The 17,028-nt window shown below is 44.9% G+C and overlaps 1 protein-coding gene across 2 annotated transcripts in view; it reads right to left on the bottom strand.

Annotated features, from left to right (window-relative positions):
• Positions 1–7,664: 7,664 nt before the first annotated feature.
• The window catches only part of WDR74 (WD repeat domain 74), a 67,400-nt gene continuing 58,036 nt past the window's right edge, over positions 7,665–17,028 (bottom strand). Inside the window, exon 11 of one of the 2 annotated variants that reach the window (XM_078660498.1) lies at positions 7,665–8,727. In XM_078660498.1, the coding sequence (XP_078516624.1) occupies positions 8,518–8,727 (210 nt within the window). In that variant the 3' untranslated portion in view covers positions 7,665–8,517. The remainder of the gene's footprint in view (positions 8,728–17,028) is intronic. The other variant, XM_078660499.1, reaches the window with a different exon arrangement.

Below are 17,028 nucleotides of genomic sequence, written 5' to 3'. Positions count from 1 at the left end.
CTTATGAAACTTAAATTAAAGGGTTGTCATTTACACGAAAACTATGTGCATACAAAACTGCTCTAGTAATAATAATAATATATTTCTTTATTCAGTTTTTTGCCAATGGAAAACCATAAAAGTAATCACAATATACATACACATTTGTATAAAAAAGGAAAAACAAGTTAATACTTTAAAACAATAATATGACCGGAGTCCTGTATGATTCTTAAACGAGATATGAAATAATGGATCTCATGTAATTTTCTTTAATCTTTTACAGGTTGTCCCTATGTCTCATAATGCACTTTAGGAAGTTAAGTACATGATAGCAGGTACGTTCCGAGTCCAACATCTGAAGTGCTAGCATGGCTGGGCGGCATTGTTTGTAACCCCAGCCCTTTAACAAAGGAAATAGCCAGATTTTTCTATGGGTATGGAAAAATTTGCAAAACAAAATTGTATGGATACATGACTGGTGAGACCTATCGTCACATGGGCAGAGGACCAAGTTTGAGTCCCAAGTGTTCTTTTCTGGAAAAGCCACTAGTCTGTGAAAAAGATTCAGTCTGAACCTTGTCAGGAGCATTTTTTCCTATGTTGTAAATTCTAATGTCAAATAGAGCTGGATTTTCGGATTATGCTGTATCGTATTTGCAAGGATCGCAGATCTTTTGGTCGATAGCAGAGTCAGCCTCAGGGACTCTAAATGGCTCAACGCTATTAGTTTCAGATCTTTCTTAGATATTTCAGTTAATTTTTCTGGAGTGGAATAGTACTTCTGTAAGCCCAGATCGGAAAAAAAATGTCTGATATAGGTAAGCCATGCTATTTTATGTACGCCGTCCAGTGCCATGGAGTCCTGTAAGATGTTTTTGGTCAACAGGTTATTGTCCGACAACCAGATTCGTCTCCAAAGTAGCAGTGGCTGAATCTTTATCAGGTCTTCTATATATGGGATTCTCAGTTCCATATGGGAAGCATAGATGGAAGTGCCTTTTGGTGTAGATAAGAGGAATCTCATAAAAGTATTTTCTTCTATTTGCAGTGAACCAATGGGTGTGTGTCCCCAAATCCCTGCCCCATAGAGGGAAATGGCTTGGCATTTTGCAGCATAGATCTTTAACAATTCGACCGGTGGTCGCTTTCCGAGTCTTTGTGAAAAATTCATCAGAGCTACAATTGCTCTTTTGAACTGATGTCTCCTGGCTTCGATAGCAGCCTTCCAGTTTAGACTTTCATCTATCATGATGCCCAAGTATGGATACTGTGAGGTCCTTTCAACTTTTTGGTCTTTTAAATAAATAGACTTTGTGGGTTTTCGTTGTCCGCCAGCTACCATAACAAATGTTTTTTTTACATTTATATGTAGGTCCAGGGCGCCCATGAAATCGGCGTACTTGGATAGAGATTTCTGGAGCTCGATAGGGGTAAGTGCTAGAATAACTGCATCGTCCGCGTAAAGCAGTGCGGGGATCAGGCGATGTTTCACTCTGGGTAGGTCCTGCCCCCCCCTCAGCATCGTCTCCTCCAATCCGTTGGTATACAGGGAGAAGAGGAAAGGGGCTAAGACGCATCCCTGTCTTACTCCTCGCTCTACTCTGAATGATGCAGTCAGCTCTCCTTTTATTCCGTAACGTACTCTTGCAGAAGCTTCACCATATAGCTCCCTTAGAAAATCCAGAAGGGGCAGGTCCACCCCTATTTTTCCAAGCAGGGTCCAAAGCTTCGCATGAGACACGCAATCAAACGCGGAGGACAAGTCCACGTATACCATGTACATTGTCCCTGGCTTTGCGTGGATGTATTTAGAAACTATCATGCTTAGGTTAAGGGCCTGTTCCACAGTTCCGAATCCTTCCCTAAATCCGAATTGTAGATCCGAAAGGATGTTTTTATCTTTTGCCCATTGCTGTAATTTTTCTAGTACTACTCTGCCAACTACCTTGCCCAGAGAGTCTAGCAGCGAAATAGGGCGATAACATTTCGGTTCTTGGCGATCCCCTTTTTTAAAGATGGGAACCATGATGGAGCTTGACCATGACTCCAACAAACCCATTTTCGCCGCTGCGGTGCAAACTCGGGTGAGTATGGGGGCCCAGAGATCAGGAAGATGTTTAAATAGGTCTACTGGGACCCTGTCGGGGCCAGGTGCCTTGCCGCTCTTACTCAACTGGAGTGCCATTTCGAGATCTTGTAGCTCGAAAGCTATCGCTATTGGGTATACTACCGGAGGGACACTGTGTTGGAGTTCTCCTGTTAAGGGTGTTAGTTCGAAAATTTTTGAAAAGTGGTTTACCCAGGTTACCTCGTCGATAGCAACGTCGATCTGGGGAGTGGAATCCGATAGGAGGGGAGACTTCACTATTCGCCAAAAGGACTGACTGTCTTTCATGAGTGCGCTTTTATGCAAATTATCCCATAGAGTCAGTTTCAGCTCCTTTTTCCTTGTCTTTCTGGCCTTATTATACTCTCGCCTGAGATGTTGTATCTCTAGCTGATCTCTGCTCGCTTTACCAAGCGCCTGTCTTAAGTTGGTTTGTGCCTTGGTGCATTCATGGTTGAACCAACCCGTAGTAGTACAGCTGTTTTGTTTAGGGGTTCTGGTCAACAGTGTTTTTATTTGATCTAGTATTAACTTAAAAATTTTCAAAATTAGATTATCATCTGATAATGGATCTAAGCATGTCATTATGTTGTTGTAAGCAATCTTTATTAGTGTGCTAGTCAGCTTGTTGGGGTCCGCCTTTTCCCATTTTATGGTGTATCCGTTTCTTTTGCCCAATTCAAGCCTATTTTGGGAGAGAGTGTTTGCTATTTCTGTCAGGTGAGATTCTGGGTGGTTCAGCTGTAGATTCAGCCTGAGAGCAGAGTGATCACTTAGGATGTTTTCCATAATTTTAAAGTCCCTACTTAGATGTTTCAGACCTTCTGTCAAGACTATATAGTCAACTGTAGTCTCATGCCCCCTCCCCCGGTAGGTCGGTTCTAGTAGATTCTTTGTTAGTTGTATTGGGTTTATTATTGATAATTCCAGATCTGAGAGTAGGTTGTTCAGAGCTAGCCCCGTCCGTGAATGGAGGAAATGTACGAGAGGATTCTCGTGTTCGTCCACCATTCCACAGATCTGATTACCTGATAGAGGGCAGGGGTGTAAATTAAAATCCCCTCCCCATAATATATGAAAATTGCCCTTTTTTTCATGTAGTTGTCTCTGGTGGGCAGTTTTTTCATGGATTGAGGAGAGAATGTTAAGTAAATGGTCATCCTCTAGATTATTATACAGATTTATTAGGATAATGGTGTGTTTTTCCCTATCATGAGTGAGAACAGTTGGAAATTTGGGAAAGATTCTACCTTTAGTACCTTTAGGTCTGTTATTGTGTTGGCTATATAAGTTACCAGACCCCCCCTGGGTCTGCCTGCAGTACTTGGTAGGGCAGGGGAAAAGTATGTCTTATAACCCACAAGATGTAGGGCCGTCATGGCCCATGTTTCCTGTAGGCACATAATTTTACCTTCCTCCAAAAAGTGGGCAGCAGAACCATCCTCTATTTTCGGTCGAAGGCCTGCGATGTTCCAGAAAATAACGGGGATCCGTAATGTATTCTTTAATGGGTCTGCCGTCTCACCCCTTGGTGGATCTGGGGCTAGGGCAGGAGAAGCCTGTGGGGGGTTCGGGGTTTCGGCTGGTGGTCAGTCGACCATTTCCAGGCTGCTGAACCGATTCATGGTGGGAATACCCGACCACTTTTCCCAGTGTGGGGTTTCTCTATAGATAGATCTGTATGGTTGGTAACGCGATCTACCCCACAGTTCCCAGTTTCTGCCTCTATTCTGTGGTCCCACGGTCTGCCACGAACCCTCATAGGGTTGGTAGTTCTGATTCGCTGACCACCAAGAATTATCGTGGTCTCTCTCACGTTGAGATGTTTTATACCCAGCAAAGTCTTGTTCCCATGGTTGTGGGACTGCTTTACGCCAAATATTATCAAATTCTTGGGAGTAGTTGTTATTATGTCTTTTTGGGTAGAAGAAGGAAAGGGTTTTTGTGTGAATCCCACCACTTGTATTGTGGTATTCCCAAGAGCAAATGTGCTCTACTACGCTTGGGTCCTCAAAGGTGATCACTATACAATCTCCCTGTATGGTTTTTTTCCTATATCCCACCCAAGGGGTCCTGCGTACTGATGTTATCCTACTTATCCAGGTTGGCGGAGTGGGTCGATTTGTGTTCAACCAATGTTGTACCTTATTTTTTAACGACCAGTTTGGTTCTGCCCCCTCCCCCGTTAGTTCAGGTACCCCTGTCATCACTACCACGTATGGACATGCCTCAGGTGGCAGGTTTAAGGGGGGCCTGCTACCAATGGTCCCTCTCATAACTACTTTGTTTAGTGGGGGATTTGTTTTTTTGATAGCGGGAGATTTGGGGGCCGGTGTTTTTATAGATGGGGTATTTGGTGACGGTGTTTTTGGTGCCGTATTAATCTGAGGGGGAATTGTAAGAACATTGGGAGAGGGTTTCGGTACTGTGGGAACTTTTGCTATTATAGGACCCTTTGCTGTCAGTTGTTGTTTAGGCGACGGGCAGGCAAAAGTTGTAGCTTTCTTTTGTGGGCCTAATGTGAACGATTTATTTATCCCCGCTTTTTGCAGTCCCTGAATGATTTTTGGATTATGACAGCCAGCGAGTTTTGTCAATTGCGACTCGATGTTAAGCAGTCTTGTTTCTATTGGGCGATTGTAGGAATCTAGCAGGGAAGCTATTTCCTTTATTAGCCTTGATGCTCCGTTATCCTTACCAATTATTAAAGAGGAGGGGGATTCTTGGGTGATAGTATCTATGATGTTCTGTGGTGGTTGGTGGATCGTTACGCAGTTATTGGCTGGATCAGGGATTTGGTAAGATGGACCTACCGAATTTGTGATGTCAATCAAATCAGTCTGATCGTCCGTGTCCTTATTTGCAGTGTTATCTACCTTTTCCGTATCTTTCCTTTTTTTTACAGCTCCCTCCCTCCTCCCTCTTGCTTCTCTTACTTCTTCCGGGGTATTCTCAGGTGTTTTCTCTAACTCGCTTTCTGAGAAAGTTACAGAGAGTTTTGAGGCTGAAAGGTCTACGACATTTGGGAGGCTAAGCCTATTGTTGGCCACTATGGTTTGAATTGGGGGAGAGTGTGTTTCTGGTGTTCTTGCAATTGCTAGTAGGCCCAATGAGGATCGCCTTTCAATCGCAAGTTCAGTTGATACTCTACCCTCAATCAAGCTGATACTTTGGTCAATGAATGTATTAGCTTTAGTGATAAAGTCATCCATTGGACCCAACAGTTGTTCTCCTATCCCTGTCTTTTTCAGGTTTTTTTGTTTGCTTCCCCTCGTGTTCATTTTCACTAATATGGCTGTACCAGGACTTTAGTTGATATTATTAGATGGATAGTTGAATGCCGAGAAATAACTTGTGTAGGTTCCTGTGATAGAGGGGCATAAATGTAAAAGTTAGGGGAGGGGCCGGGCCTGGACCTGTCTCTTACGTTCTCGAACGGCCTCAAACGGCCCGCTCTTTGCCCGGTCTCCGCCCCGCGCGCGTCCCGGTAAAATGGTATTAATTATATACTTGTAGGCGGTGGGCGTGTCCGTGGGCGTGTCCGCCGGGGGAAGAGGAACCAGCTAAGGTGCGTGGAGAATGCTGGTCCTCGCAGTCCCCCGGCTTACAGATGGTATTTGCCCCAAGCCTCTACCCTGGGGACTCTAGCTGGGAGCGTTTGGATGGTCCTGCCGATTGCAGGACTCGCTCACACCAGCGAGTCCTCGTAGAGGGGAGGCGGCGGCCAGACAAACAGGGTTTGAAGTTGGGCGGACTTTCCCTTCGTCGTGAAGACAGCAGAGCAGCACACCTCGCTGAAAGCTGAATGAGCGGCACCCGCGGAGCGGTTGTCGCTAAAAGTTAAGAGCAGGTAGGCGGTGGGCGTGTCCGTGGGCGTGTCCGCCGGGGGAAGAGGAACCAGCTAAGGTGCGTGGAGAATGCTGGTCCTCGCAGTCCCCCGGCTTACAGATGGTATTTGCCCCAAGCCTCTACCCTGGGGACTCTAGCTGGGAGCGTTTGGATGGTCCTGCCGATTGCAGGACTCGCTCACACCTGCGAGTCCTCGTAGAGGGGAGGCGGCGGCCAGACAAACAGTGTTTGAAGTTGGGCGGACTTTCCCTTCGTCGTGAAGACAGCAGAGCAGCACACCTCGCTGAAAGCTGAATGAGCGGCTGCTCTAGTAGGTATGAATGAATTTAGAACGTGTTCTTATTGGAGGTTCAATGTATGAATTTGAACTTTTTTAATGACAATTTTGCAATTAATAATTAGCTGACAGTTGTGTTCAGGACACCTCGGAAACGTGTTTGGTAGTTTTGTCACAATAAGGAAAACAACCTGTTAGATGTAAGAGTAAGTAATTAGGTATCTCCAGTTTCCAAGGAGATTGATAGGTTGTTTAGGCACATTGGGGGGGTTGTTGATTCCGATAGATTCACATGCTTTACACAATCCTGCAGTTTAGTTTCAAAATATAAAGTAGGTCTTCCTCACTGAAAGGGAGCCAGTAGCACCAAATGGTCAAAGTAGATTCAGGGTCAAGAAACACAAGAGAGCTCCAATTTGGGGCCTCTCCTGTTTACAGGCACAACACAAAGGAAAATTAAACAGATGGCCACAGCAATAAATATATTTGAGGAAGCACATTCTAGACATACTGAGCAGTGTTAAGCGGTCAGTGCACAGACACTGAATTAGAGCTGCTAGGCACCCCAAGAGTTTGTATCAGTTCTGGCCCAGCAGAATGTAATGTGTATCCCTCCACTCTCCTAGATCATCTATTTATAGGGGGTGTGTTTGGAGGAGGGGGTCGGGCGGGGTTAGGGGGGTGCAAGATTATCACTTACACAAAAGGAGCAAATGCAATCTGTCAGCAATCAAATGTAATCCCAAACATGAACCAAAACCTGAACATCACTTGCCACAACTCATAACATGCACAATAGGACATGTGAAAGCCCACGGATACGGGAGACAAAGCAGACATACCACAATATCTCTGCACTATTGATTTAGCCACCAACAAAAGTCACTGTCTCCTATGAGTCTAAGTCTAGCGAGGGGACATTAATCACCCTACAGTACGGTTGGAGGAACTTTTTACCTGAATATAATGTGTCCGCTGAAAGATTTAAAAAAACAAAGTGGAGCATCACCAGTGGGCCCACAAATTCCAAGTCCACTGAAGGAAAAACAGGCCAAGCATGAAATACACAGCACAGCAGAACTTTCCTCTCTACAAGGGTTATAAAATATAAATTTCTCTTTCTACACTGGAGTCTGAAACGTATGCGGTACCAGGCGAGTAGCTGGCTTCTCAAGGAATCTAGGAAGAGAATAGATGCGTATTCACCTGGGGTTTGGTGAACTTGGATTGAGAGAAGACACGGCCAACAGAGGACTACCAAGTTCTACTGTTGCTGTACAAGAATGACAGGTAAAGATAGACAACTAATTATAATTTGGGGGTGATTCAGCCTATGTGTGCAGTAAATAAAACAAATCTGTATTTCAGTACCCTTTCATGCTGTCCTTAACCATTACCTGTTGCAATGCTATAGCCTAAAGGAGACTGAATTCAAAGGTTTTCATCATGTTTTTTTTTGAAGAGATATCAAATTTTTATTTCATTTGTCAATTTTCGCAAATTTGATCAGATTTCCTGAAAGATGATATGCACAAAAATACATTAAAAAAGTATACAAGGAATAACTGGAGCAGAGCCAGATTGAGAGCTGCCCTGTAGTTCTGAGAGGGTTCTTTAAGTTAATGGTGCTGAGAGCGCTCATGAGACAGGCACGGGTAGAGTTGTATTTAAATTATATGAATAATAATCCACCAACTGTCTAAACAGGCACAGAGGTGTCTATAACACAAAAGCAAACATAAGAATTTCTCTTTCCCCATGTTTACCAAGACAGGCAAACTATCTACAAACCCTCCTGGTCTTTCTTTAGCACCTTCCTTTCCTGAAAGGGCTGTGATAGTGAAGTTAATCTGTTGAGCCGATGCTCAGTTCCTGCTGTTATTGAAAGGAGACAGCGATTTCCTTGCTCCCAGTGATGGTAACTGTAAGACGAAGGAGGGGCAACCATTCTGAAAAGTGGCACATGAAGTGGTTTTGCTTCTGCTCACTATGGGTATTATTGTGGGGTAAAGCAGAGCGCCGCTGCTCTGTAGAAGTTGCCTCTGGGAACAACCAATAATAGGAGCCCTTGTTTTGTGGTGAAGCACATCAGTGCTCAATGACAGTAGAGGCTGTTTGCATCAGGTGAAGCAGCAGCAGCAGCAGCCCTGTAAGGTTAGGAACTGTTGGTGTTGTGGGAAGCTTCTGTGTTCCTTCTTGGCAGCAGCTGATAATGCTAGGCGGTGCCGCTGTGTGCTCACTCAGCAGACTGCATGACCATTTATTCCCAGCTCAGTCTTGTGTGCAATGTGGCCGATGAAGATCACAATGTCCTCTTTGTTTTTTTGCCTTTCCTGGTGCCTTGAACCTTTGGTCTCTTCTGAGCCTTTGCAGTCTTTTCATCCTCTACAGGTGTCAGCTTAGCCTTTTGTGTATTTGTTACTTCTGTCACAGTCTCCATCAAAGTCCAAACCTCATCATCCTCCTCCTTCACCTCGTCCTGAGCTGCACCGGATAGTAGAATCTCCTCCTCCTGGAGAGAGTAGAAAACAGATTGGACAAGTTAACAGACCTCAAATCTGGTAGCCCTGAATGACCCCCTCAGCACTTCATGAGCAGACTGAGGTCACAGTAGCCCCTCTGATCCTTCCAGACTATCAATGCCATGTACTCTAAAGCAGGCATTCCCAGTCTCATTTATGAAAGTCTGCAGATAGGGACCCTGATATGGATACAAGTTTCAGCCATAAGACAGGAGTTTTAAAAGCAACTAAGCCCCACCTGGCAAATAGGCCGGACACTGGTTTCACCATTATCCAGCACCAATAGCCAATGTATTGATCCAAGAACAATTAAAGTGTGAGTACATTAGCGGAAATTAGAATAGTTGACACGCAGAGACTGGGATCATGGACAGAAGGGGGTGCATGGGCAGGCACACACACATACATACATAAAAGCCTTGATGATCCCTTCCTGCATCTCCCATCAAAATAACCCAAATCATGCTACTATATCGGATGCTTGCATTGAGAGAAGACATTGACCGTGTTATCCAGAGGAAAAGGTTTACTGTGTCTGTGTAGAGAGCAGTGCCCCTCAGGTAAAGGAATGCTTTGAAAGTGTTGAACCAGCTTTCCCTGGCCTGTATTACAAACTCCAGAACAGGCGGGTATGAATTTCCTAGTGACAAGGACAGGACAATATAGAGGGGGTTGCCACTATTAGCACCAGGCACAGGGAAATAATGTTTGTAATTTTGCCATTGTGCATCACAGTGAACTCCATTCTCGTTGACAAACAGGTAAGCATTATCAACACCATTGCACACACTGACAACCACACCAACCAATATCTTGCCTTTAGCTTAATAACACATCCCCATAAACCCCCAATAAAGTTCTTACCATTTCAGCCTAAAACTTCAGAAAATTGCACAATTCTTCAAATTACACAAGTGGGAGTAAGGGCTGTGAAAAAAAGATCACTTAAAAACCCCTAACCATAAACATTTTCCATTCAAGCAAGAACATATACACAGGGATGGAGGCCATGCAGATGAACATTCGCTTCAAAAACACACTTGCACCATAGGATGACACAGCAGTGTTAATCTAGACTAGCCGTTGCATCAATGGCAGAATGACCATCGAAAACAATATCACCTAATTCGAAACGAATCCGATTTCAAAACTAGACACAGGTCAAGAGCAAAGGGTCAGAGAAAGAAATCATAAATTGCAGATATGTACAATTAAAATAATAAGACACTTGAAAATAATGTGAAAAGGTGCTCAGGGCACACACCATGAAGCAAAACAGCTTCCTAATGACAAATTCTTAAGCTGAATAAAGAAGCAGCTGAGGTGACAAAGATGGAATAGAAATGTAAAAAAGAGCAACTTACTTACCTTCAGTAATTCTCTTTCTGGTGGATACTCTAACTTCATATTCTTCACCTTAAGAAAAGCCCCAGGAACCAGATTGAATAAAATCACCATCCCTGCATACGGATGTTAAATATTTGTATCTTTATCCTTTTGCACCCAGAGATGAGAAGCGTAAAACAAATTGTCAGTGTGCTGAGTTTCGAACTTGGGATCTTTTTAGATGTTAAACATGCCACTCCCAATAATGGGAAGGAAGTGAGGAATCTGTGGTTAGATAAAGTATCCACCAGAAAGAACATTACTGAAGGTAAGTAACTTGTTCACCTGATGGATACTTATAATCACTGATATCGGTGTTTAGAAAAGAAACTCCATAGTATTTCTTAAAGGAGCAGTGTATGGGAAGTAGGCTCAATTAAAAAGACTTGTAGAATGGAGCACGTGAAGTGACCTTCCAACTGGGCCCGACTGTCAAGGCGCTAGTACTTTGTGAACGTATGCACCAACGCCCATACTGCAGCCTGACAGTTGTTTAGAATAAGCACCCCTCGCATCAATGCCACTGTAGCGGTCTTGGCCCTGGAAGAATGAGCCTGCTGTTTCTTGGCCAGTGCGTAGATTTTGAAGCACAGGACTAGCGACCTTGACATAGGCCTCATCTGCAGCGCTTTTTCTTTCTTTGCACCAGAGAATCCCAGAAAGCTGATCATCCAAACAATGGTCCTTTGTGTGATCAATGTTAAAGCGTGGTGCTCTCTTAGGTTCAAGACAATGGAGCTTCTCATCGTGACTCAAGGAGTGAGGCGAGGAAAAGAAAACTGGCAGAGTGATCAATTGGTTGTCATGGAAAGGAGTTAGAACCTTTCGCAAGGCTGCTCAGGTCCTCAGCAACAATTTGTCTGGAAAAAAAGGTGGTGTAGGGTGGTTGCACTGAAAGCATCTGCAGTTGACATAACTGCAAAAAAGGAGACAGTTTTCAGTGTTAAGAGCCTTTGAGAACAGCTGTGCATAGGCTTGAAAGGTATCCACATGAAAATGTCAAGACCAAGATCAGGTTCCATTGAGGCACAGTAAATATTTTGGGAGAAACATAACAGTCAAACCGGTTATTAACCGCATCACAAGAGGTGACCTAACCAAAGACAGTTGGACAGGCAAACAGAGACAAGCAAATAACCCGTCAAATTGCCCACCGCAAGGTATTACTGGGCTGATGATGGAACTAACTAAAGATAATTTTGTTTTAAGTGGTTGGTGCTTTAGGCAACAAGTTAGGCCCAGCATAGGTCAACTTTGTGGAAGAGTGTTGATCTGCAAGGATGACATCAACCACCTCGGTTGGCAAGCAAACATTTTTAGCTGTCGCTGCTTATTCTCCACACATGGAGGTGTAGGCTGAGGAGGCTCAGATACAGGTCCATGTATTTTTGAGCAGATAGGAGATCCAACATCCTCAAAAAGGTGCTCAATAGCTGGAGGACCACAATAGGCCTCTGTCCTTCTTTGGGACGAGTGAGTAATGTAAATGGTGTCCTTACCCATTCTCCAATTCCATCAACTGCTCTACTGCACTCTTGGACAACAAAAGGTGGACTTCTTGCATCATGATTGCAGAATGTTCTTATGAAAGTCACTCCCTTGTGGGAGGAAGATGGGATGGGGAAGAGCTTGAGAGGGCAAACTAAAGCAGGTACGAAGCCACTGTAGAAGGGAGGACATACTGGAGGCCTGCTGTTCCTGCAGGTTGAAGTGATTTCTGGTGGTGCTAAGGCTGTGACCTCAAAAACAACTGTGCTGGCTGCAGTTGTGTGAGTGGAGCAGGCTGCTACTGGCTGCAAGCTAACTCCCTAGAAAAGCCTGTGAATTTTCCGTATTGGTGAGGAAATTGTTTAGCTGGCATCAATAGCTGAACAACTGTGCTTTGGTGCATCTGTTCCTGAAAAATTCTAGCGTTAAGTCACCCTTTTCTCTACCTGGCCTGGAGCCATCGAAGGACATGTTCATTAAGGACGCATGCACGCCTTCAGAAAACCCAGCGGATCTCATCCAGGCGTGCCTTCTGAGCACAACACTAATGCCAATAACTCTGCTGATGCAATCCATAATGTCTAGACCAGCTCATAGCATATACTTGGCTCCTTCCTGGCCGTCATGTATAATCTGCTCTACAGAGGCCGCCATGAAGTCCTACTGGACAGCTGACAAGATATCACTGGCCAAGTCCCATAGTGCATGGATCTACCCCTCCACTTCAAGGCAAACTGTGTCAATAGATCTGAGGGCCAAACTGACTGAAGAAAACATTCTCTTTCCGAAAGCATAATTTACACTCGGTATCCAGGGAATTTGTAGGTAAGGAATTTAGATTAACCTTGCCTATTGAGGCGTGAACAATCAGCCTCTACGATGTAGGGTGCTTGGTGAGGAAATCCACGTCACCGGAAGCCAGTCTAGGTTACCCAAAACTACAGGTTGATGGACTGTCGGACATGAGCGTACTTTAGACCATGCAACCAGAAGGGCATCAGTGAGGGCTGCATTACATGGCAGTAAGGGCTCAGAGGAAGATGGACCTGGTTTAAGAATCTCAGTCTACACATTTGATATCATCTATACATTGGGCAACGGCAGTTCTAGTGCCTTAGGTGCTCTCCTACTGCAAAGGAAGTTTTTTCTTCCGTGGTTAAGGTGAGAAAATATAGATCTGTTTCAGGACAGGAGTGGAGCCCCCTAGCATTTTGTCATGAAAGGTGTGTGTGTGGGGGGGGGGGGGTGTTCTGCTCCCTTCCTCATCATAGGACAAAGGATGTTCCTGAATCTGAGCAAAAAATAGCACGAGTTATCTGCTGGCACCAATGGTGGGGCAGAAGAACTGGAATTAAATCTGGATGAATGATTTCCATTTGTGCTTTTGTAATTTTACAGCGCAATAGACATGGATCCTATTTGTTAATTTTCCACTTTTGTTTAGACTTTAAGGAAAACTGACTGGGAAGTGAACTTCTCATGGCAGCACCTTTGTGACCGAGACTTCGAGATACCTGCCAACCTTCAATTTGAACAAGAAATATGAAAAATACAGATGCAGCCGAGGCAGAACACTCAAAGAGTTCTCAAAACCCCCCAAAAAACAGACTGTAACACAAAGTGCTGATTACAAATTACTGACACTGCGTAGAGTCTGTCAAGAGGAGGTATGGTTGTGTGTGAATTTGCTGATCACTGGAAGAGAACCAAAGACTGTGCATTGTTAAGAGACTGCCAGGGGAGAACAAGCATTGGCAAAGCCAATGGGTGTCTCCTTTGAGACCTACTGGCTTTGCCTATACATTTGTTCACGCTGTAATTGATCAGCAAAAATACCGATGCTGTACGACATGAGCATAAGGGGGCGGGGAAAGGTTGCAGGCAGCTGTGTCATTGTGTAAGCAATTGCATGCTTCAAGATGTCTGCAGATGATGTGGGTGATTTTTAGGTCTCGCTGGCGTTGCAGGGCGAAGCCCTGCCGCCAACGAGACTTATAGCTGCCTTGCTCCCTGCCAAGGGAGTCAGAGCAGTGAGCGAGCAGATACAGACCTGGGCACGAGCCGACCCAGGTCTGTGAACGCGCCGTGCTTGAAAGTGGAGCAGCTTGTGCACGTTTGTTGCACTTCAGACGTCCCAAGCACAGCCAGACCAATTATCACAGCGTGAGACTTCACTTCCTCAGGCGCCAGCAAGACCAATTATCCCAGCATGAGTCACCACTTCCTCTGGCGCCAGCAACAATTATCACAGCATGAGGCCCACTTATCCCAGCATGTCAACAGGCGCCTCAGGCTGCTGGAGCACTCAACTATAATTAATGCACAGTTGAGTGCTCCAGCAGTGTGGGGCGCCTCTCGGCATGCTGTGATAATTGAGCAGGCATATTACTGGCGCCACCACCACCCTTCATTAGTCATAAAGGCTGCATAATTAGGGCGGCATGCTCTATTTAAACGTGCAGCACTGAACATTTTAGAAGGCGAATCAGCGGAGGCACGACCTATTTGAAGACGCTTGTTTTACTGGGGTAAGTTCTGTGAACTGTTTAGTTTGTTTACTTTATTATAATCTAAGTGGCAGGGTTGGCTAAATTTTGAGAGAATTGGAGGCACGACCTATTTGAAGACGCTTGTTTTACTGGGGTAAGTTCTGTGAACTGTTTAGTTTGTTTACTTTATTATAGTCTAAGTGGCAGGGTTGGCTAAATTTTGCGAGAAAAGGAAAAATATTCAGGAGATGATGGTATGGGGCAAGTGTGGCACATGTATAATTATGCATACACCATAGAAAAGCAAGTTGCAAAATGTCCGGTGTTCGGCGGATGGGTTCACTGTGCTGTTGCGAACAACATTCGTTGGCCTGATGTTCTCTTAAAGGTTTTGGGCGTTATTATGCAAGTATATAAATCAATGTGCAGGATGCTAGTAGATGCTAGCTGTCTCTGCCAGGTGCTAGCTGTCTCTGCGCCTGTCAGGTGCTAGCTGTCTCTGCACTTTGAGATGCTTTCTGCTTCTGCATTTGTGAAGGTTTGCTGGAAATTGAGATGTTGCCTGTGCCTACAGTTGTGAGATCTAGGCTTTGCAGCACTTGCGAGGCGCTCTCTAGGTCTGCACCTGCGAGATGCTGGTTGTCCTTGCACCCCTGAATCTCGGCTTTCAATTGACTTGTGAGAAGAGGGCTGTGTCTGCACCCGACATGCTGTGTCTACACCTGTGACTTGCTTTCTCTGCACCCGTAACATGCTAGCTGTGTGTGTGACATGTTGACTGTCCTCGTGAGAAGCTGGCGGCTGTGCTGGTGGTATGCTGATTGTGCATGTGACATGTTGACTGGTTGCCCTTGCACGGTTGATGTAGTGCTGATATTAAGACTACACCTGCAGTCCTGGCCTGGCTGAGGATTTCTGGGGTGCAGGGGTGGAGTGCGCTGTATGTGTGGTTGGGATACGGTACCTGGCAGGAGTGTGCATGGACTGGTGTGATGTTAGTAGCCTATTGCCCAGAAATGCCCAGTTTGAAACACATTTTCAGTGCTTAATTTGTGCCGGTGCTCAGCACCGGCAGTTAATTCAGAGGGCCGGGAGTATAAATTCCTTCTTTTGCGGTCAAAATTTCGGATAACTGTTTAAAATAAAATAAACATACCTGCGAATATAACTGCCTGAGGGAATTCCTAATATGTCTCCACAGACTGGCCCACCGCTTTCACTGACTGGCCCACCACGGCGTTACTGTTCCGGCATTATGAGTGTGTATTTGTATTCTGTGATTGTCTCGGCCCTCGTCAATTAGTGAATAAACAGAGCAGGGTTTGCGCATCCAATCATCCATGCCCTTGCTTGATACAGCCTGTCTTCGCCCTCCTATTGGAAGATTTCAGATGAGGGCTGGATCATTGCTAAACGTAGGCAAGGTAGGCTGTGAGACCACAGGCAAATGTAACGTAAAGGCATGTGAGGAAAAAGTAAAAACGCAAACTTTTCTTTCGCTTTGCTGCCTACAACTGCCAGCGACATGTGGTGTTCATGGTTCACAGCACCCCCACTCCTCCTATTAGCATTCTGCTTAGGGCTGTGCCTGCTGGCCTCACACCTTGTGCGGCTCCCCATTTATCTAGGCCTAAACAATCTGTAACATATGGAAGAACTGGTGAGTCTCTTCGCATATTCTGCAGTCGGGCACCATCAATTTAGCGTTAAGCCGCTGCCGCGCACTTCAATTGCTGAGCTGGGCAAGGGGAACGAACATTGGGCATCAGGATACCAGGCCTGGACTGATTAATGACTTCACCAGTGCCTGGATGACCTGCTGTGACCCGCCATCCTCGAGGTTTGCATGGAGTGGGAGCAGAGGAGACCATGGTTGGCAATACGTTTCCAGTGTGCCTCACAAATCTGAATATCCCACAGTCCAGAGATTCCAGCACTGTTTGAGCAGCAGCAAAGTGTGTGAAAACAGGGCCTGATTGACATACAGACATTACAAGCCATGCAAAGAGCCAATGCCAGGAGGTTAGCAGATTATTTTACATTGGTAATCTAACAGCTCAGAGTAGCTCACATCGTCATATGGCTTAGGGGTTGGTCACTTGGTTGCCAGTGATATAGAGGTCTTAAGAGTCCCATATTTATGTGTGCGTGACGCATTTGGTTCAGAATGTACATGTGCATTCTGGTATTTGTAGGCCAGTTGATTTCTATCAAGAAAACAAGATTACAAGTTTGTAAATGTGGCACAGTGTAACACACACTCTAAGAGGCTGCTGTTTGCTGTACATGTTGGCATTTGTACTGGGTATGGGTATGTGTAGATATACCAGGATGATCTCTGCGGAAGTGCCGTAAAGAGTGCCAGTGTATATTCACATAACTAATAGGGACATTTAAATTCTACAGTGAAGTGACAGATTAGGGTATGTGTTAGTACAACCCCAATTGACAAATGTAGTTCCCCTATATATGTGTCCTGTGCTCGTGTAGTCCTACTAACGTTCTACATGTATGCACCACAGAAACAGGTGTCTTATCTCCTCCTCACCAGTCAAAGATGTGTCAATCACAAGTAACACTGAAGTCAGAACCAGGTAAATCACTCCGTTAGGCTAATTATTGTTAAGTTTCCGGTACAGTTTAAGTTTTGTGAAACGAAGGTGAAGGGTTTCAAGGCCTTAGTCTACTAGTGTGATTTCACATGCTCTGCTGATGGAGCCTTTCAGATTGTGTAAACAGCTTTGCCAGTTTTGTCTGTGTTAGTTTTAAAGACCTTTATTAGTTTTGATGTTCATGGCTTGTTTCTCCATGCCAACTGGGTCTCTGGCATTAATGTAGGCACTCTGTAATGAAGTCGATAGAGTACTAGACCACAGTTCACAGTACAGGTATTTGGTTTCTGCTCAGGCATTGTCGTTTTTGGGAGAT

This window comes from Lissotriton helveticus, chromosome 9 (assembly GCF_964261635.1).
Source record: "Lissotriton helveticus chromosome 9, aLisHel1.1, whole genome shotgun sequence".
In the NCBI taxonomy this organism is placed as follows: Eukaryota; Metazoa; Chordata; class Amphibia; order Caudata; family Salamandridae; genus Lissotriton; species Lissotriton helveticus.
This window is presented reverse-complemented; position numbering and strand designations above follow the sequence as displayed.